The sequence below is a fragment of the Calypte anna genome, chromosome 6 (assembly GCF_003957555.1).
Source record: "Calypte anna isolate BGI_N300 chromosome 6, bCalAnn1_v1.p, whole genome shotgun sequence".
NCBI classification, from domain to species: Eukaryota; Metazoa; Chordata; class Aves; order Apodiformes; family Trochilidae; genus Calypte; species Calypte anna.
Window position 1 is genome coordinate 15,559,689 of NC_044252.1, and position 22,565 is coordinate 15,582,253.

Genomic DNA, 22,565 nt, shown 5'->3' on the forward strand with positions numbered 1-22,565 from the left:
AAGGAACGCACCACCAAGAGAGCAGAAAGTCCTTTCATTATTTCTGAAATATTCCCTTAACAAATTATTTGGCCCTAAGGCTGCATTTGTCATCAAACAAATGGTTTGCCAAAATGCTTTGTGGATTTTCAGGCAAACTCAGATTTCTCATTAGGATCAAAAGGCAGTTTGGACACAGTTTACAAGTATTAAGCCTAAGATATTCTTCTAGCAATTACCTTGTATTCAAACTTTTTCACCAGGTCTGTGAAAAAAGACACCTTTTCCACTACTTTCTTTCCATAGTACTCCTTATATTGTAAGCTTTTCAATTTCCATGCAGACAAGCGGAATTTCCTTGGAACCCATTAATTTCCCAGAAGTTTTGGGTTCGAAAGACTTCAGTTGGTTCTCCAATTATCAACTCAAGAAAATGAGCCCTGCAAGGAGAAAATATCCTGGGAAATACCACCCAGATGCACAGCTCACCCCAGCCAGACCCAAAACTTGCATATGAGTGCTGACAAGAGCATTTCTGTGCCATGTGACCATTTCATGGTTAATAAAATAACATTGATGAAAAACAACAGTATTTGTTTCATGTGATGGTCCACCACCTACTAAACAATTACTTTGGACCAAAAGAGAAAAAGCAATAATGAATTGACACCAACTTCTGGAAGCCATGCTGCATACAGAATAACCAGTGAAGAACATCTAGGATGCTAAGTATAGCCCATTTTTCAATATCTATTGGTTTAGGAATAAGGTTGATGAACTGTATCTCTAAAGCTGCCTCATTGGACAGAAGAGAACAAAATATTTATCAGTGTTATCAAAGTACTCATTTTTAGAGATGAAGGTACTTAATCAATTGTAATTGAAAATCCATTAAATAATTTAAGGCACATAAAAATGGTATTTACTCCCGAGTCTTCTAACAAGCTGAGGGCTTCCACATACAAACAGATGCACTGCAGTGAAATTCAGGTGTTTCTTCTTAGAAGAGTGGGGGGGGGGGGGGGGGGGGGAAGATACAGAGGCTAAACCACAAGTGATCTGTCAAGAAATTACCAGGTCACTCACACATTTGAAAAATGATAAAGATAAAAATCCTCCTTTCACAGAGGAGTTAATACATGTTACAGCTGGAATGGAGTTCCAAACTGGTACTATCTCCAACTGGAGATTCAGTATCAGGGCTATCTCCTAGTCCCCATGATGACATCAGGCATATCTTTTAGTCTACAGATCAGAGGCTGACAGAACTCTCTAGAACATCTCTTTACTTAATAAATCCCCTACCAGTCACAACTGCTGCTCATGACTGATCATTGTGAAGCAAAATATAAACACGAAGAATAAACCATGCTCTGAAAAACATCCAAAATTTCTCATCTTCTTGCAACTGATTGACTGACAGCTGAGTATGAGCCAGCAATGTGCCCAGGTGGCCAAGAAGGCCAATGGCATCCTGGCTTGTGTCAGAAATGGTGTGACCAGCAGGACCAGGGAAGGGATCCTGCCCCTGTACTCGGCACTGGTGAGGCCCCACCTCGAGTACTGTGTTCAGTTTTGGGCACCTCAGTACAAAAAGGACATTGAGGTGTTGGAGAAGGTCCAAAGAAGGGCAACAAAGGGGGTGAAGGGTCTGGAAAACATCCCTTATGAGGAGCAACTGAGGGTGTTGGGGCTGTTTAGTCTGGGGAAATGGAGGCCGAGGGGAGACCCTATCACTCTTGACAAATATCTGAAAGGAGGTTGTAGTGACAGTGGGGTTGGTCTCTTCTCAGGTGACAGATGACAGGACAAGGGGAAATGGCTTCAAGTTGTGTCAGGGGAGATTTAGGTTGGAGATCAGGAGAAACTTCTTTACAGAAAGGGTTGTTAAGCACTGGAACAAGCTCCCCAGGGAGGTGGTTATCCAACCCTCAATGGATTTAAAAATTGTCTGGATGTGGTGCTTGGGGACATGGTTTAGTAGTAGGTCATCAGAAATAGGATAATAGGGCTAGGCTGAAGTTGGACTCAATGATCTTGAAGGTCTTTTCCTGAGCAATTCTATGATTCAATGATCTTCCTGAGACCACCAGCTTGGTTAGCCTCATCCTATAAAAAATAAGGATATTTCAATTGGATACTGTTTTGTGGGTTTTTTGCTTTTTTTTTCCTGCTCATTTAAAAATTAAAAATCTCTGCAACTCAGATGCAGAATTGCTGACTCAGCTGAATTCTGGGTTTTGTTGTGTTGTTTTAAACCTGCAATAATGAATCTTTTCTTCTTTCCATGCAGGGATATACAGCTACATTGCTACTACTTTTCGACTTTCAGTGCTGAAGGAATTGTCATTCTAATTTCTTTCTACAAAAGAAACTTGAATATTCCAAATGCCTACCTGGGGACCTGCAGAATAGATTTTACCTGAATGATGTTGACTTGAAACCACTACAACAGAATAGCTTGAAAGGAGAGGGAAGGGATTTAAACCAAAATAAGATCTTGTCCCTACTGAGATAATGAGTGTATCTTTGAAGGTTTTTCTTAATGATGAAGTCACTACAGGGGAAAAAAGGGACATCTGTGGCTTTGTTCCCTTCTGAAATGAGAAGGTGTTTCAGTGTTACATCTCATGTAGTACAGCTATCCTATCAATGAATTTCACCTCAAGAAAACTCTTGAGTTGAATTGGAAAAAAAAACAAAACACCACAACCAAAAAACAAAAAACAGGCAAAAAAATTCAAACACTTCAAAATCCTCAACGCTCACAGACATCTTTCTGCTATTATCAATCTGTGGTCTCTGTGGCCAAGCCTGTGGTTCCCATTTGCATACCCCCTGGTCCAACTGTTTCCCATGACATGCATCATTTCCACCAACCCCTACATTGTCCTGTCGATGGACCTTAGGAATGAAATCACTGTCTGTCATCTGCTCAGGTCAATTATCAGGTGGGCAGCAGTAGGGAAATCACAGCATACTCCATTGAGACTCATTTTGGAGTGCAAAGCAGTGGTGTGTGCCAAGAGGGAAGGTTTATATTGGACATAAGGAAATGTTGTGCAATAAGGGTGCTGAGACACAGGGACAGGTTGCTCTGAGAAGCTGTGGCTGCCCTCATCCCTGGAAATGTTCAAGGCCAGGTTGGATGGGGCTTGGAGAAGCCCAGTCTAGTGGAAGGTGTTGTTGACGATGCAGGGGGGTTGGAATTAGACTATTTTTAATGCCCCTTTGAACAAAAACCATTCTATGATTCTAAGATTCCATGACATGAAAATGAGATAGTCTTATTCCCATTTGTATCAATCCACAGAGGACATCGTGACCAATGCTATCCTCAGCGTGGTCCAGGGGCTGCTGTCTTCAATCCCCTTAATGCACTTTATTGCAGCTGGCTTGACTGAAATGCAAAAAACCCCACACTAATTAGCATTACAGACTCACAGAATGCTTTGAGTTGGAAGGGACCTTAAAGATCATCTAGTTCCAACAACCCTGCCATGGGCAGACACTTTTGACCAGACTACATTGCCCAAAATTATTCCTCCCCCTTCCTCAGCCTCTGAACCTACAGGAACATGAGACTTTTACCTTCTCTTCACTTCTCCCTTTTTCTTGTGGTGCATTGCTCCAGTACAGTTTTTCCATAGATTAAAACGTATTTGGTCAATACTAAACTTTAAAAATGTCTGTCCTATCCCTTTAATTGCTTTAGTAGTATGCACAAGGGATCACAGAGGCTAGATTGTGGCTACAAAAATAACTCATTACAAAAAAGTATTTAAAAGAAATCTTTACCTGGCCTCTTCTCTAGGGGAAGATGAGACAGACTATTTCTCTTTAAAGAGCAGAGGTGAACTGACAGTTTGATACCATGGCACATCAGTTCAGTTCTGCTTCAGTGCCTGCTCATGGTGCCGTGGTGCTGTGAAACCACCTTCACCTCCTCAGGCTCAGCTGACTGCAAACTTCCTTCGAGACAACCTTCACTACAAACTGAATTTAAAGTAATGTGGAAAAAAACCAATCTGACGAGACAGACAAGATTTTGTGTCATTTCCGAAGCCAAAACATGGCTTTTTCCCATGCAGGGCTCCTGAAATACCACAAAACCCATATCACAGGCTGTCTTCATACTTTATGAATTAGCCTGGGAGGTGCAAAGATTTCCTGAGAGCTCCTGTGGGCATACTGGGAAACCTCACCATCTGCAGCCTTATGGGCAGCTTCTCAGAGCCACCCCTAAACCATCCCCACAACTGCCCAAGGCAATAAAACAGCCTTTTCTTACTGACCACCTTTAGCCAGCCCCACCCACCGTGCTTCCTGCTATCTCATTCACCCTCCAGTTTGCCACTCCAAGGCTTCTGCCATCCTCCCCTGCATGGGAACTCCCTGATGCTCTTGCTGACTGTGTTAGGAGGTACCAACAGACTGCAGGGCAGACAATGTAACACCCATATGTAAGAAGGATGATCCAGGAAATTACAGGCCTGCCAGTCTGACTTCAATGCTGAGGAAGCTAATGGAGCAGATAACCCTGAGTACTATCATGGGGTACATGCAGGACAACCAGGTGATCAGGCCCAATCAGAATGGGTTTACAAAAGGCAGGTCCTGTTTGCAGCCTGATGCCCTTTCATGGCAAGGTGCTATGCTCATTGGAGGAAGGAAAGGCTGTGGATGTTGTCTGTCTTGATGTTAGTAAGGCATTTGATGCAGTCTCCCACAGCATTCCCTAAAGAAACAGGATGCTCACAGCTTGCATACACTTTGTTGGACTAAGAACTGGTTGAAATGTAGGGGTCCAGAGAGTTGTGGTCAATGGAGTTAAATCCAGCTGGCAGCCCATGACAAGTGGTGTCCCCCAGGACTCAGTCCTAGGGCCATTCCTGTTTAACATCTTTGTTAATGACCTGGATGGAGGCATAGAATGCACCCTTAATAAATCTGCAGATGACACTAAGCCAGGTGGAAGTGTTGATCTGCCTCAGGGTAGGTTCTACAGAGGGATCCAGACAGGCTTGACTGATGCACCAAAGAAAATTGCATGAGTTTCACCAAGGCCAGTGTCGGGTACTGCACTTGGGCCACAACCACCTCCAGCAGTGCTACAGGCTTGGGGAGGAGTGTCTGGAGAGCTGCCCAGCAGAGAGGGACCTGGGGGTGTTGACTGGCAGCTGGCTGAACTTGAGCCAGCAGTGTGCCCAGGTGGCCAAGAGGGTCAATGGCCTATAAATTACTCACAACAAACCTTTTTTTCTTACAGCTTGTCTGTGTGATTCTTTGCCACTGAGTAACTCCCAATAGGAACAAAACTAAACCACATCAAAACTCCTCCTGGGGCTGGAGGATACACCTTACAGATGGTTAAACAGCAAATAAATAAAGAGGAGTTGAGAAAGAAACAATTAAATACTGCACACCCACAAAAGAGGTCAACAGATGAGGATGGCAGATTCACTGGTTTTTTTGATAAAGTAAACAAGTGTCATACCTTTTTAAAAATTCCATATACTCAGTGTGCTTGATGAGGCCTGTCCTCATCATTATTGTTTGAAAACATTGCCGATCAATAGCCCAAAGCTTCACATTTACGAGAGCTGGAAAAAAACAAGACAAGGGGAAAAATGTAATTAGAAAATGTCAAAACTGACAAACTTATTGTGAGCTGCAGAGAAGAACAAATTCATTCATAAGAAAGCATGAAAATGGGTACAGACTTCAAAATAATAACATAAAAGTCACCCCCCAGACAACGGGTTAAACACGCACTGAAATGATTCCAAATATCTGAAATATTAGCTGGAGTTCATGGGCTTTTGGGAAAGTGGCCTAAAAGCAACTGTGAGATGAGAAGAAATCAATGCAGGCTGAAAGCAAGCAAGAAACAGGTTCAGTACATCCCAACCTGCAACAAAGCAGTGCCTGGAACACCCAGTGATGGAAGCAATATTTAGCACATTATCCTATTTCCATGACAGCAAAATTCATTAAGATTTCATCCTAATCCCAGAGAATATGACAAATTTCTCCTTGACCTTGAAAGGTTTTCCAGAACCAAGTCTGGTTACATCCTAATGGCTGAACACGCAATTTAGGAAGTTCTGAATAATATGTTTTTAAATTTAGTTTTCAGGTCTCTGACAAATTCCAAGACTTTAGTGTTAGGCATCATAGACTACACCATCTATTTTAAAAACAGAGTCCCAGTTTAAACTCAAACAAATCAAATTACCATTGTACAAAGGGCATATGCTAAAAGAAAAGAGTATCATGTGAATGGGATAAGCAGAGACCCAAATATTTCAGATTTTCATCTTAGATGTGGCTTTGACACTTGCATTAACTATAAACATTGCCATATACAGTTTCCAATATGGTTTCTACTTAGACAAACATATGAATTGCAATACTCTTACAAAATCCTGCACTTGTATTGATTTTTTTTTCCTGAGATTAATTGCAATAAATTCCATCTCCATGCCCTCTTTCCCTACAGGAAACATAAATGAGCAAAAAGACTTTCAGTAAAATATTTACAAATATTCACACCAATAACAATCAAAGAAATTCAATTTTTCAGCCTCTCCTCATATGGTAGGTGCTCTAGTCCTCTGATCATCCTCATGGCTCTTCTTTGAAGAGATGCATTTATAAGTGCCATGAGATGAGAAAGAAGTATTTGGGATACATACCCCAACGTCAGTCTGGCCATGAATAACTGCATTATAATGGATACAGACAGAGGTGATGTAGAGATTTTTCTTATCTGTCTCTCTGAAATAAGTGTGTGTTGGATGCCAAAAGTAAAATTTTCTGTGAACTGCCCACTGTAAGAGAAGATCAGGTCTGTGACCACCTGAACAACCTGAAAGTGTACAAGTCCATGGGACCCGATGGGATACATCCACAGGTACTGAGGGAACTGACAGATGTGGTTGCTAAACTGCTCTCTGTTATATTCCAAAAGTCATGGCAGCCCTGTGAAGTGCCCTCTGACTGGAAAAGGGTAAACATAACCCCCATTTTCAGAAAGGAAAAGAAGGAAAATCAAGGGAACTATAGGCTGGTCAGTCTCACCTCTGTGCTTGGAAAGATCATAGAGCAGATCCTCCTGGAGGCACTGCTGGAGCAGAATAATAATGAAGAGGTGATTGGGTATAACCAGCAGAGTTTCACCAAGGGCAAATCATGCCTGACAAACCCTGTGGCCTTCTATGAAAAGGTCACAACATCCACAGACAAGGGAAGAGCAACCAACATCATTTACCTGGACCTGAGCAAAGCCTTTGACACAGTCCCACACATCCTGGTCTCCAAGCTGCTAAAACATGGGCTTGATGGATGGACCACTCAGTGGATTAAGAACTGGCCTGATGGCTGCACCCCAAAAGTGGCTGTCAATGGGTCCATGTCCAAGTGGAGTCCAGTCACAAGTGGAGTCCCACAAGGATCAGATTGGGACTGGTCTTGTTTAACATCCTTGTTGGGACATGGATGGTGGCATTGAGTGCACCCTCAGCAAGTCTGTTGATGACACCAAGCTGTATGGTGTGGCTCACACGCTGGAGGGAAGGGATGCCATCCAGAGGGACCTTGAGAGGCTGGAGAGGTGGGCCCATGCCAACCTCATGAAGTGCAACAAGACCAAGTGCAAGGTCCTGCATCTGGGTCAGGGCAATCCCAAGCACTGATATAGGCTGAGCAGGGACTGGCTTGAGAGCAGCCCTGAGGAAAAGGACTTGGGAGTGCTGGGGGATGAGAAGTTCAACATGAGCCATCAGTGTACAGCCCAGAAACCCAACCAGATCCTTGGCTGCATCAAGAGCAGCATGGCCAGCAGGGCGAGGGAGGTGATTCTGCCCCTCTGCTCTGCTCTTGTGTGACCCCACCTGGATTACTGCATCCAGTTCTGGAGCCCCTGCTACAAGAAAGCCATGGACATGTTGGAGTGTGTCCAGAGAAGGGCCATGAGGATGATCAGAGGGCTGGAGCACCTCTGCTATCAAGACAGACTGAGAGAGTTGGGGTTATTCAGTGTGGAGAGAAGGCTCCCAGAAGACCTTATTGTAGCCTTCCAGTATCTCAAGGAGCCTAAAAGAAAGCTGATGAGGGACTTTTTAGGATGTGATTAGTGCTAGGACATGGGGGAATGGATTCAAACTAGAGGAGGGTTGATTTAGATTGGAAGTTAGGAAGAAGTTCTTCACCACAGGAGTGGTGAGACACTGGAACAGGTTGCCCAGAGAAGTGGTGGAAGCCCCATCCCTGGAAGTTTTTAAAGCCAGGCTGGACAGGGCTCTGAGCAACTTGATCTAGTGGGAGGTGTCCCTGCCCATGGCAGGGGGGTTGGAAGTAGGTGATCCTAAAGGTCCCTTCTAACCCTGAAAAGTCTATGATTTCAGAATAGCTTATTCTTCTGATGGCAAGAATTGCAACTATACAGGAATATTGTAATAATATTACATCAATAGGTACATGTGCAAATATCTGTATTGGGAGTTTCTATAGACACCTTAATAATATAAAGTATCTGCAATGAAATCAGCTAAACCAAGAGTTACATGGCAATTAAAGTTTATTGCCTTTATTACATTTTTTTTCATATTAAAAAGTTTTATCTAGGGTTTCATTTGATCTTTGTAACAGCACATAATGCAAGCACTAATCATTCTAGAAACCACCAAGGTTTTGGCTGGTAAGCCAAAGAAGTAGCAGCAATATGCATGCTCACAAACACATACATTATAAAATTATGTATTGTCATATTCACTCCTCCTTCACTCTGAGACATGGATAAAGCCAGGGATGCCCAGGACCTCAAATGATTGATTATGTGATGTAGGTCTCCAAGGGAGGGTCTTGAACGATGCCAAACACTCTACAGTCACCACTGGGTATTTTAATTGCATGCTAGAGATGAGCAATTCCATCAAAATGAGGATTTGGGGAGAGCTCTAAACAAAGGTGCTGGATAATTTAAGAAGCTCAAGTGAAATCACTGTGTGGTTAAATTAATCTTAACAAAGATACAACTTCTTATGTCTTCCAGCAAGATTCCCCTTTAGAAACGGATTCATCTGAATATGTAGCTCCCCATGAAAAGAGACTCAGTGCAAGGTCCAAAACCAAAGCAAAATTCTCCAGGAGAAACAGGGATGAGCAGTGAGAATGGAAGCAAAAGAATCAGGATTTAATAGGGAGAGATATTATAAGTAAAGTTTAAACATAGAGTGTTCATCACGGTCAATACTGAATTTCTGGAAACAAGTTGACAGAAATTATTCAAATTAATAATTTTAGCACATGAGTTAGATCCCTCTCTACACCAGAATCACCTATTGAAGTAAAAAATGTTTTCAATAAAAACTGTCAAACTTTTCTCAAAAAGAGATTTTATTCCTAATATATCCTACTTTAACAGGTGGAAACACATCCCCAGGGATAGAGTTCTCTGTACTTTTAACAGAGAATTGCAGTATTTTGTCTTTATACACCTCCTGAAACCACAACACTATGTTTTAGACTGCAATTTTTATCTGGTCTTTACTGAATATACTGCCTTCAGTTACACAGTATTATTTCAGCATCAGTGGGGGTATAACACACATTTTCACAAAAATTGGAAAAAGTATTCAGATTTTCTCCATCTATTGCACTAAATAATACGAACTGTTCATTGCTGGTCCTCTCCAAGGCTTAGTTATTCTAAGTTATAATACTGCTTTCATGCCCTTAGCCTGCTGAAGGACAAGGTTCCTGCTCTTTTGCTTTTTTCGCTTGTGAACCAAGTAGCTGAAAATCCTAAACTTCAGGCTCAGATCTGAGCTACTCCTTTTCTCTGCATTGTGTTCTAAGGTGGGGGAAGCAGCTATGTTTTTAAGTGAAAAAAGTATTTATAAAGGAGCAACATAAGCATTCTGTTATGTCTTAAATTATATGTTAATAGAAATGGGGAAGTCCCTGTGATGATGCACCTTAAAACAAAGCCTAACTCTGCACAGCATTACTGGGAACCCATCTTCCCAACACAGACTTTTTGCAAAGCCAGGTCAGTGGCAAAATATCCTTTTAGGCACAGTCAGTGCAGCAAACCTTTCTCAGTAAAACTTCCCAAGGTGCTTTAAATCCCTGAGACCAGATAACAACCACCAGAATAGTGCCCAGGTAGCTGTATTATTTTAAAATGAAATGCAATACTCATACATCCCTGCAATCTTCAGCATCTTTCCAAGATTTTACATGCTTAGTGAAGCTTTTCCAAGTTTCTCAAGGATCACCAAATCAATCATCCTCACCTCAAGCCCTCTTGAGGAAGAAAAACCTCATCACCTCGCTTTTGCTTTTAAGCTTTTTTATTCAAATGATGATTTGTTTATCTGCTCAGGAAAGGAAATAAATAGTGGCACCTTCTTGTTCTTGGGGCCTTTCTGGCAGCAAGGGGATGTAAAAATTCTACTCAAATGGAAGAATCCTTCCCCTCAGTTTCGATCTGGCAGCGATTATTGAGCAAATTACTGGAGGGGACAACATAGTCATTTCCAGTTACTTGTATTTTGTCAGGTGTACTGGATAAAATGCTGATGAAAAGCACATTTAACTAAACAGAAGGAACACATGGAAGTGTGAACACATCATGAATCATGACCAGAACCCCACCAGGCTCCGTTTTGGGAGCAATGGAGCGATGCAAAGGGTAACTATTTAACAGCTGAAGGAAGAATTTCTTTCTGTATTTTCATATGTTCTATCTTAAGTTACCAATAATGACAGCAACAGTACAATAACAGCTTCATCCCTTTTCCAAAAATGTCCTTTCCCATAACTCTCCAGGGGGGATTTTGCCAAAAGCCATACAAAGGAGTATTTTTACATTTGGCCAGTGGAGAAACAGCACTCAAGCAGAGACAGGTAAACATTTAAATATGCTCCTTCTCTCATTCAGTTTATAACCATATGTTCCTAAACAGGGACAGTGTGTTAAATTTATGTTCAGTAATAAAAAATGAAAACACACCTACGGAAACAGTCTAAAATTTTATTATTTTTTTTTTAATGGAAAAAAGAGCAAGGCATATATTGAAGTGAAATAAGAAAGAAAACCCAAAAGCAAAAAGCTTCCAGCAGGTCTAATGCTAATTATAATGACAGAGCGTGGGATGAGTTTTATGCTCAACACCAGCATTACAGCACCACTTCCCACAGTCAGTTTTGGGGTGCAGTGTCAGGATGGCCCCAGACTGGTCCTTGGCTACAAACGAGGGCATTATTGGAGAGAGCAAGCAATCATGAGACACCTTACAGGAGGATGCTGCACCCATCTGTGCCACCTCTAAGCCATGTCTCAAGCCTTGGCAGGTGATGCTGAGTGCTCACCTACACAGTGTATGTAACAGTAGGGTAACCTGCTTTTTGCAAAAAGGAGAAACCCTTTTTCATTTGAAAACACAGATTCATTCTGGTTGGAAAACACCTTTATGTTCATCAAGTCCAGACATCAACCTAACTCTTCCAAATCCAGTGCTTAACTACATTCCTAAGCACCATGTCTACTCAGCTTTTAAACTGGTCCAAGGGATGGTGATTCTACCACTGCCCTGGGCAGCCTGTGCCAGGGCCTCAAATCCCTTTCAGTGAAGAAATTGTTCCCAATATCTAACCTAAAACTCCTCTGGCATAACATGAGGTCATTTCCTCTTGTCCTGTTGCTTGCTCCTTGGGAAAAGAGATCAACCCCCATCTTTCTCCAACCTCTTTGCAGGGTGCTGTACACCCACATACCCATCAGCTGCTCCAGACCCTTCCCAGGCTCCATTGCCCTTCCATGGTCATACTCCAGCACTTCAATGTTCTTTTTGTAATGAGGGGCCCAAAACTGAACTCAGGATTTGAGGTGTGGCCTCAGCAGTGCTGAGTGCAGGGGCACAATCCCTGCCCCGGTCCTGCTGGCTGCACTATGTGCCATTCACACACTCCTAGTTCTCAAAGCACTGAACCACTGTCTGGAACCAAGACTGTTGCTGACTCACAAAAATGGACCTTTTTTCATACTGAATGGATAAAACATTCACAAGCAGATTAATGGGCAAGTCTCAGAATTGTATAGCTTTATAAAGAACTGGTCAGGGCTGCTGTCTAAGCACTGGTCACAGTGGTGATTAATGACATATTCAGGTTACGTGAGGAGGAAACAAAGCAGGAAGGCTATGAATCAATGGAAGAGCTCCAAACAGCTCTGCATTCACTGCAAAGAACTATGAAGACTCTGGACGGCTCAAGGAACCACGTATATATTCTACAGGAATAGAACAGGCCTGGATAAGATCAAATATGACTAAGAAATTGTTTGAAATGTATTTAACAAGCTCTTTTCTTTTCCACAAGAATAAAGTAATCTCTAGTATTAAAAATGAATGAATCAAAATTTATGGGTAGTAACATTAGTGATGAAGACCACCAACAGAAAACTGGGGCAAACAAAATGAATCAGGTGTACTGTAGAAATCACTTGGTGGAAATTAAAACCATGCTTTCTCTTCATCTTCAGTAAGAAACAATTAAGTACAGTAACATTTGACATTTAATTACAATCAACAGAATGCACATTTGGTTTTACTGAGGTTTTGGTATGTTGTGCTGAAGAACATGGGCTGACTCTTTCTCCCACTGCAGTGACTTGGCTCTGGGGAGTCACTTAAATAGTCTATATAAATAAAAAAAAACAATTTAAAGGATCAATTCATCCCACAGCCCACGTTATGCTGTTATTATTCTTTGAATAGATGCACTTGGTGTCTCAAGGAGACCTTTCCCCCCCATTTGGACCTGTGATTTGAAGGAAGAGCTGGTCCTATTCCAAGCTTCCCCCATGTCTCCTCAAGAAACATCTTTCCTCTCGATTCTTCTGACCTGGATGATCCCCTCTGTGAAAAACTTGTATCACAGCAGGAGAGAAATGAATATGTATAAAGAAATGGAAACTGGAGTTTGGTTGACCTGTGTGAACCCTGAAGCCCTTGTAAAGCTTCAAGCCAAACCTGGTTGACTTTAACTGGGAGGATTTCACACTTACTCCTCCATCACACAGCTTATAACCTAAAACACCTTTTTAAGATCAGACAACACCAATCAGCCAGTCCTAAGTAAAATAATCCCTATCAAATACTACGTAGCATCCCAGGACTTTTCTTGCCAGAAGAGTGAACTAAGTAACCCAACTTTCTGCCCTAAAATCACTCTCACCCAACTACACGTCTCCAAATGAATTATTCAGGAATAACCCCAGCTTGGATGATTTTTAGTAATTTAAGGCCCTTGGTGTTTGTCCTTTGTTTTATGTAACAGAACTCCTAATCTTATTATTACAACACAAAAATATCTTTCCTTTTCTGAAGACTCACAAGTTCTTGGCATTAATGAGAAGTTGTGAAAAAGATTAATTAAGCATTATAAAAGTCTTTCATTGTATCTTTTTTTTTCCTTGGAATTTCAAAACATCCACATCATCTGTACTATAAAACCTGCTAATTAGATATCCTAACATGCTCTTTTTAAGTCATTTTACATGCCCTTTATTATGTCATCTCTTATTCATCCTTCCTGTGTGAGTGTAGCTCTGTTCTTCTTGCATACCTATGACACAGAAGTTCTTCTAGGTTTTTAATTAAACTTATCTTATATGAGCAAGAGCTTGCAAACTACTTAAGAAATTGTATTCATTATAGTACTGCACATACACATAAGATGAAAGCTGAAATAGCTTTCCTGAAAGTTGCTTAGGAAGAATAAATTCAGAACAATTTGAAAGCCAGAAAAAATACTTTCAAGTATTATTTTGAGTTTGATATAGAGTGATGCGTGTTGGGTGAAATTAATGAAAAATTAACAAGGTTCAAACGCAGGTTAGAAACCTAAAATTTAGTTCCTCAAATTCATTTAATGCAATGAACACAAAAGAGACTGAGGTAAAATATTTCCAGTAATCAGTGAAAAAGAGGAAAATATCCAGACCTCTGATGAAGGTGTGAGATTAAGCCTGGGATGGAGCACCTCATTGGCATGCCAAGATCATAAAAGCCCTGTGTCTAGGAGTAATGAGCAAAGTAATATATTCACATTTTAGAGACACACAAATCAGTTCTAGCTTGCTGCCTGAAGGGAGCTCCAACAACAAGGAAACTGACTATACCCAGTTATAGAAGGTATCTTAACACTGCCTTAATTTGAAACGGGAAGTATTAAAAAAATGAAGAAGCTGGCTTGAGGGACCATTAAAAAGCAACTCAAAAAATAACCATAAACAGACAACACAACCTGGACTAACACCCTGGTGTAGAAATGAGCATCCTGCAAAAAAGGTGGGGCAGCCTCAGGGGTCTGCAAGGATGGAAAGGGTGGAGCCACTCAGCTGCTGGCAAGCAAAAACTGGCCAGAAGAATTACATGAGACTTTGGGGTATTTGGATGGAGAGAGAAAAGGTCCTAAACCCAGAGGAAAATCCCAGACAGCAATTCCTGTGGCTCTTGGAGTCTGGCCAGGATCACTGCCAAGGGCCTTATTGAAGAATCTGAAAATGTATAAATACATTCCACAGGTTGTTCTATTTGTTAAAGCCGTTGAGGCTGGACAAGCATCCCTTTGATGGGCCTTCTGCTCAAAGAGCCTCTTTTATACTTCTTATTCAAAAAATACACACAGTTTTTTATTCACCCTGAAAAACAATCTTGGGAAGCACAGTGGTTTGGATAGTCCACAGAAAAATAAATACAATGAGCAGGCATGAAAACACAAACCTACAGGGCAGTAGGGTCAATTTTTAAGATGGACAAGTTTAGAATTAGTTTGACTACTCAGAGGAGGTAAACATTTAAAGGAATGATTAAGGTCAGCAGTCAGTATCCTAGAGAGACATAGGCTTGAATATTGTAATGGGGCTGAGTCTTTCAAGAATGACTGGAAAACACAGAAAGGATTTTATGGTCCATTCAAACAAAAATGCCACTTTAAGGAGCCAGGGCTGCCAGATGATGTCTGCTTGTTAAAATAATAAAAAGAGGAGCTCATGTAAAGTCTTCTTTAAAGAAGAAAGGTGAAGCACTTCATAATAATTATGTGTCCCAGCATTTGTGAAAGCTATAAAGCACCAAATATTGCTATAAAGCACCATATATTGGTATGGAATAAAGGCCAAGCATCTCTGCCACTGCTGGCAGAAATCTTTGCTGGGGCTTCAGCTCTCCCAAATTCACCAGTGCTCTGGTAGATAACGCTCAGCTCTTCAGCTCCTTAATAAGCTTTTGTATTGCTCCAGTGCTACCTGAGGCAGTGGTAACACCTACAACCAGGTGAAGTTACTCTCTTTCTTCCACAGAGCCATCCCCAGTCCTCTGGCAGCCATAGAAAGAGAGAAAAAGGTAAGTTTTTCACTTCCTGGCAAGGTCCCTTCCTTCATTCTTACTCTAGGATCTCTCACCAGGCTCTGCAACAGATGTTGATACTAAAAGGCCTAAATCAGCAGGAGTTCCAGCTTCACCAACTGATTTTTACCTAAAGGACAACATCATACACCTCTAGGAAATCTATTTTCCATGCTGAGTTGTCAAGCATGGTTTTGCAAGGAATACAGTTTTTAAAGAGCTGTTCAAAAAGCATCAAATCATAATCTACCACTTCTCCCCCCCCCAAGCTTTACATGACTATTTAGCTACAAAAGCATCTCCTATGGCCATCTGCTCCTGAATCAGAGATTGGCACAAAGCCAGGTGGAAATGCATTTACACAACCAGATGCTCTCACTTTCCATGCTTCACTGCAAGACACTTTAATTAATGGGTAACAGAAATAATAATAAGAAAAGTGCCATATATCTCTTCACAAGGTAGAGCAAACTGACCAGAGGCATCTTTGTGGCAAGATGCTTTTTCTTGATTGAAAAGTTAAATTAAAGTCGCATACAGTACAGAGCAGAGGAGTGTAAGTTTTCTTCTTTATGTAACAAGTACCAAAATACACTTATGTTAATATTCTCAGTTATCCATAAAAACTTCTTAGAGCTCCAGGGGACAGAGTTAGCTGCAGGAGGTGATGGAATCCCAAGGATCATTCTGGTAGGAAAGTACTTCTGAGATCATGAAGTTCAACCTTTAATCCAGCAGTCAGTGCCACCACTAAACCATGTCCCTCAGCACCATATCTACACAGCTTTTAAATTGTTCCAGGGATGGTGACTCCACCACTGCTCTGGCCCTTTGCCTGGGCTTCACAATCTTCTGGGGGAAGAAATAGTTTCTAATATGCAATATAAACCCTTGTCCAGATCACAGATACAGAGTATAAGATATTAAAGACAACTGGACAACTGAGCCCTGAGGAATACCACTTGTGACCAGCTGCCAATTGGATTGACCTCCACTCACCACAAGAATGTCCTAATGGTTTAGCTGTGCTCAGATAGCATGGAGTGGGGATCAATGCCTCTGAATGCCACATCCAGTCCCCAGGACTATTATGTGTTTTGGGTGACTACATCTATCAAAACCCATGCAAGACCCCATCCTAAGGAAGCAAGACGTATCCCCCTGCATAGAAAAGGTCAGAAGACCTAAAGCCAGAGATTTCAGAATCAGATAATGGTAGGGATTGGAAGGGACCTCGAAAGATTATCAAGTCCAAGCCCCCTGCCAGAGCAAGATTTGTGTAATATAAGTAACACTTGGAGATAAGAAAGGGTTTGAGTAACTGAATTACTTGACAAAGTAACTTCTCTCTCCCCCTCATTAACTTGCAAGTGCAGATCTATGGCAAGAGCTGACCAAATACAGCTTTTGACTGGAGGAACAAAACCAGGCATGTAACAAGCTATCACAAAACAGCCTCCATAACCTCCATATCTAGAGGTCAATAAGCACTCAGCAAGTGCTGCTTGAGGAACTTTCTGCTTCCAAAGAGAAGCTTTGAGAGATATGCATAACCAGGTACTTCAGTCTGCCTCTTTTTTCCTTTAAAATTCAATTATTATCTCACAACAGGAGAGTGGTTATATACATTCTTGTCCTGGTCATCCCCTTTCCATGAGGGATCTGTTGCTAGTGGCACCTGGGTCATGTTGGGTGCCTGGGATAGTTATCCTCACTTGTGCCAGTGAAAAGGGAAAAGCTGTGATCAACTGCAATGGCAGCTGTGGGTTTTTTTCTCTCACATCACAGGCTAAAATACTGTTAAGCTTTTAATAGCTCCATTAACTTGACAAACACTGACTCTTGCTGCTGTAATGCCTTTGAGAACAAGCACAGATTTGCTTCTGCTGGCAAGGCAAAGCAGAAGTCACATTTCTGCTTAGTCCTCAACCAGTTTCAGCTCTACAGAGAGGAAAATATACTAGTCACTTATAAAATGTCTAAACCAAGACAGTGGACATTGCTGCCTTAAGCTGGAGATGGATGCTGAAATCATTGTTCCTAGCAAGGGTCAGAAAATTCCCTTCCTTGAGCTGCTTCATTCTTTGTCTGTTTTAACAGCACCTTTATTTAACAAGCTATCACATCCAGGAGTCTGTATCTCATTTTATTCAGCACCACAGCTAATAAATTTGGGAGGTAAAATTACTCAATAAATCATGGAGCCCCTGATAGACACATAAACCTATCTACATCAGAGACTGCAGGCTCACCTTCCCTTCAGAAAAAATTGTATTGGGAAGAATTCTAGTCCAGCCCTGAACATCCAAACTTTTGTCACCCAAAGCACCTAGACAGCATCACCTGATACTTATTTTTAAAATGCTTTTCTGGAGGATTATTTTGCCCCTGTATTCAGACTTCCCAACACATGTGCAAGTAACTGTGAATGGGTCCAGCTGCTCCTTCATTTAATCCCATTTAAAATTTGTTTATTCACACTCTACACCTCCCCAGTGTGACCAGCTGCCTCTGAGACCACAGGATGGCAAGGAAGTATCTCCAGCATCATTCCTCCCATGCAAAGCAGCGCTGGGATTGCAACAGCCCAGCAGAGAAGTTAGAAACAGACTGCAAAGCTTCTTCACTTTGATACATGGCCTGAAATCCAGATGGGCCAAATGGGACCAAAAAGTAGAACCATGTACCTACCAGTTGGTTACTGGCTCAAGTGAAAAGGGAAGGCAGCCTCAATTCCAGCTTCATGAAGATAACTGTGCAAGCAATTAGCAGCCAGCTTCCTCTCCTGTAAATCTTTTATTCCTTTCCGCAGTGTGCTGACCACAGTAAAAAGCCCACAGATTAGATTATTAAAAATAAGCTGTACAACAGTTGGTTCTCCAGGAAAGTATTTTTCTATCCACATGAAAGCTAAATCAGTTCTGGAACAACAAATGCTTTTTCTCTCCATCATTCCCTCCCCACATTTTCCAAGTGAGATATATAATTTAATGACATTTCTGTTCCTATGTAGCCTTAATATTGTGTAAGATGTGACATTAAATCATGCAATAGCTCATTTGTTTGTTTTTCCAGTCTCAGTGTCGATGTCCTCCTGAATTGACCTCTCTCTGGGAAGGGATTTTCTTCCTTCTGTATTTGGAAACCAGGGGACAACAACAGACTAAATAAAACAAAAGTCAAACAGCAGCAATAGCATCAGACACCGAAGGGAGTTGACAGGGAAATGGAAAAGGGCAATCTTAAAATACTACTTATGAAACAAAAAGACCAAGTCTTAACCCTTTTAAAAACAAGGTCTTGTTATTCAGCCAATGAGGAAGCAGGAGGTAGGACATTGCCTTAAAACACCCTGAGAATTTGCTTGTTACTTTCCTAAGCACAAGCAGCAATGGCTGGACTCTTCCTTTTACAAATGAGCATTTAACATGGCACCAGGAGAGAAACCTTCTTCACCTTCCTTTCTGAAGGACAGAAAATCCTGTCCCCTCCTCCTTTGCTGGGGAGAAGCCCTCCTCTCATTCTGCACCAAGGGGTTTGGTTCAAACACTCAGGTCATAGAAGTGAGCACTTGATGGTGAGACCAGTGAAAACTACATGGTGGTCCCTCCAGACACTGTCACTCACAGCCAGGTCACCTCTGAGACATTCAAAACTTACCTGGACATATTCCTGTGTGACCTACATGAGTGACTCTGCTCTAGCAGGGGGGTTGGACTCAATGACCTTCCAATCCTTCCTTCCAATCCCTAACTACTTATGATTCTGTGATTATTTTTTTTCAGAAGTAGAGAGAGATACAAAGAAATTCAAGGAACATCTGTTCCCATGTAGTTTGTGCCTTGTACCACCCACCTGCACAGGAGGCTGGGAGCAATGGAGCAGCCCCAGAATGCACAACCATAGGGGCACACAGAGAGGAGCTTCAATTTCTCTCTTTGTTTAATTTGTTTCCTCTGGAAGATGAATCCCCCCCAAAATCCCCTGCTGATACGTAGAACACCCATTCATTATTATAAATTATTTTGGCTTTCATAAAAGAATGCTGCCAACTGAAGGCTAAGTTGGCTATACCAAAGCACTTGGTTGATCAGAAATAATTTTTAAAAATTAGTATTAAAGAGCCTTTTTATTCCTATAATAATGTTTATTAATTATTTTAAAATCTCTCCACTCCTCAGCCAGCAGCAATTTTTCACAATTCACATCACACTTGATGATGCATCCCAAAGGCAAGCAGTAAATGAGATCAAAACACACTCAGGGTGCCTACACTAGAAAGTTTGCTCATCTACTTTTGGAGCTAACTAAATGCCACTGCTGCTGTTCAGAATTGCTTTTTATTTTTTTAATTTTGAGAGCCAGCAGTGAGCCCAGCTGTCAATAAAAAAAAAAGACATAAAAGAGTGAGCTAACTAGTGCTGAGGTATAAAACATTAACCAGAGATGGGTGTTGGCAACTGGTAAGGAGAGGGGGAAAAGGAATATAAGCAAGAGAAAGTGGCCATCACTGGGAAACCCAGACTTAGATAAACCTGAGGATATCTTATGGTTAACTTATGTAAACCTTGGGACAACTTAAGATAAACTTGGGACAGACAGAGTTAGTTAGAAGAGTATGTGACATATGGGATGCAGACAAGCCCATGAGTCCCAGAGTACAGCAGTGATGTTCCTGTATCCACCCAATTTCCAGGTGAAAGAGGGAGAAGGTGGATGCTGAAGATGAATAAACTCTCCTAATCCATAGGGAAGGCATTTTACAGCTCATTTCCAACAGTTTCAGGAGGTCAGCCTCTACAGCCAAGTAGGCTAGGGGATTTCACAGAATCATCAAAGAATGATTTGGGTTCAAAGGGACCTTAAAAGATCACCTAGTCCTAAGCCCCCTGACATGGGCAGGGACACCTTCCACTAGACCAAGGTGCTTCAAGCCCCATCCAACCTGGTCTTGAACATTTACAGGAATGGGGCAGCCACAGCTTCTCTGGGAAGAATTCCAGGTATCCAGCTCTCTCTTAATAAACAAGAGGTTGAACTTCTTATACAGAGAGAGGGCATAACACCTCCTCTAAGTGCTTCAACAACCAGCTCCAACAACCTGCCAAACCTTAGAGAGAAGACAATTCCTTCCTCTCTTTACCCAGAAATCTGTCACTGTATGTTTTTCTATATTAACATCAAATGACACCTGCCATTAGACATTTAACTGCCTGTAACAGCCATGTTTCACATATCTTCAACCCACCCATTCATTTTGATTCATGGAATTTTAACCTATTTATGCCCTAAGATTTCAGTTCTGCAACACATGGAGGATGCTGGACAGGATGCAGAGCAGCACATAGACACACATACATTAAGAGAGCAAGTAGCCAGACTTTGGCAGCATTATTTAGGTGCTTACAGCTCCCCACTGTTCCACATATTCAATGCCTTTGGCCTGATTTGTGCTGAGAACTGACTGAATTATGGTTTTAACAAGATAGAATTTGTTTTCTGCAAATCCACAAGCTCTGAAAGGAGGACAGAAATGAGGGTGAGACAAGACTGAGCCAGAGCTGCAGCAATAACCCAACACTGACTGGTTTATCCATAGTTACTCCTTACTGTGTTTTCATTGGCAGAAAAAGGCCTTGGTGACTTTGGCCAGGAAGAATTTAATCCTTAATGTTTATTTTTTAACTACTTTCAACGTTTGCAAAGTATGCATTTTTGTATTCAGCAAAGATGAGCTTGCAGCTTAAACATGTTTTTTTTCAGTACACATTCAAATGTTTTTTAACAGGAAAGAGTTGAAGGCACCTACAGTTTATTTACTGAGCCCTGGGAATTTTGAGTAGTCTTATACTTTGGATCTTGACAATTTTTTCCCCACATTCTTTTCCCAGAATCCTTCTGAAAAAAATGGCCTAAGGCATTATTTGACTGACAGGAAGCAAAGCAGAGAACCGCAATGCACACCCAATACACCCTTAGTCATTCCTGTGACAAGAAAAATGCTAAATTTTTTTCTCCCCCAAGCCTTGTATCTGACCAAAAGCTATAAAAAGTAACCCTTGATAAGACAGGTGGCACCTGTGCTCCCATTGCAGCCATCTCTGGGGACCTTTAAGCAGCAGACCAGTTTTGCTTCCCAGAAAGAATGACCATTCATTTCTGATGCCCAAAAAATTAAGATTTCATTGCAAAGTTGTCAACCAGAAAGAACAAGGACAGATTACAGGAGCAGAAGAATCAAAGAAACCAAACAGTTTTCATCCATTTAACCAGGCCAGACAGTTCTATCTTTTCTGTAGCCCAGCCCAAAGCCACACAGATTTAGGCTCAAACATCTGGTAGGCTACAAGAGCTGGGTTTTGGTTTTGGTTTCTGGTTTTGGTTTCTGAATTTCAGGTTGGAAGGGACATCAAGGATCATCTGGTCCAACCCTTCTAATAGTATTGTTGACATGAGATGTCTCACCCTGTCAAGCTGAGACTTTTCAAAGTGGGGAAATCCACTAATTCCCCTGGGAGACCATTCCTATGTCTGACTGTCCTCAGATTGAAAAAAATTCTTCTTGAGTTCAAACAATCTCCTCAGGAGCAACTTGTGCCCAGTACTCCTTGTCTTGTCCATGTGACTCCTTGTAAATAGGGAGTCTCCATCTTCTCTCAGCCCCCCCCTTTTAAGTACTGGAACATTGTAATAAGGTCTCCCCTAAGCAAAACTTTCAATTTCCTCAGGAAAGCTCAAACAAAATGTTTGCAGCCTTAGCACCCAAAATTAAGGTGAGCTGAGGCAGCGTTAAAGGGGCTGAGTCGGGCAGATGAAGACGCTCACATGAGCAGTCATGGCCACACATGGTGAGACCAAAGGTCCATCTCCCATCCTGCTGTCTTTTTCCATCTCCAGCCTGCTATGAGTTTCATTCACATCTGACAGATTCCTGTGCTAGAAGAAGCATTTGACATCTGAACTGTCCTTGGGTGTCCATGATATTTGTCATCTTACAGATCTTGCTCATCAGTGCTCTGATGTCTCATTTTTTAGATAGAAGAGTGGTGATCTCTTCTTCCAGCCTTCTCCATGCCAACTAGAGAGTTTCCAGGACAGGAAATCAGAACTGTATGCAGAATTCAAAATATACACAAGCCATGGATTTACATAAGGCTAGAAAGAGGT

The 22,565-nt window shown here is 41.6% G+C and overlaps 1 protein-coding gene across 5 annotated transcripts in view; it reads right to left on the reverse strand.

Moving 5' to 3' along the window:
• PRKG1 (protein kinase cGMP-dependent 1) overlaps positions 1-22,565 on the reverse strand; it is a 453,965-nt gene that overhangs the window by 160,496 nt on the left and 270,904 nt on the right. For all 5 annotated transcript variants that reach the window (XM_008502063.2, XM_030453519.1, XM_030453516.1 and 2 more), the window contains exon 4: positions 5,477-5,582. In XM_008502063.2, coding sequence (XP_008500285.2) covers positions 5,477-5,582 — 106 coding nt within the window. The remainder of the gene's footprint in view (positions 1-5,476; positions 5,583-22,565) is intronic.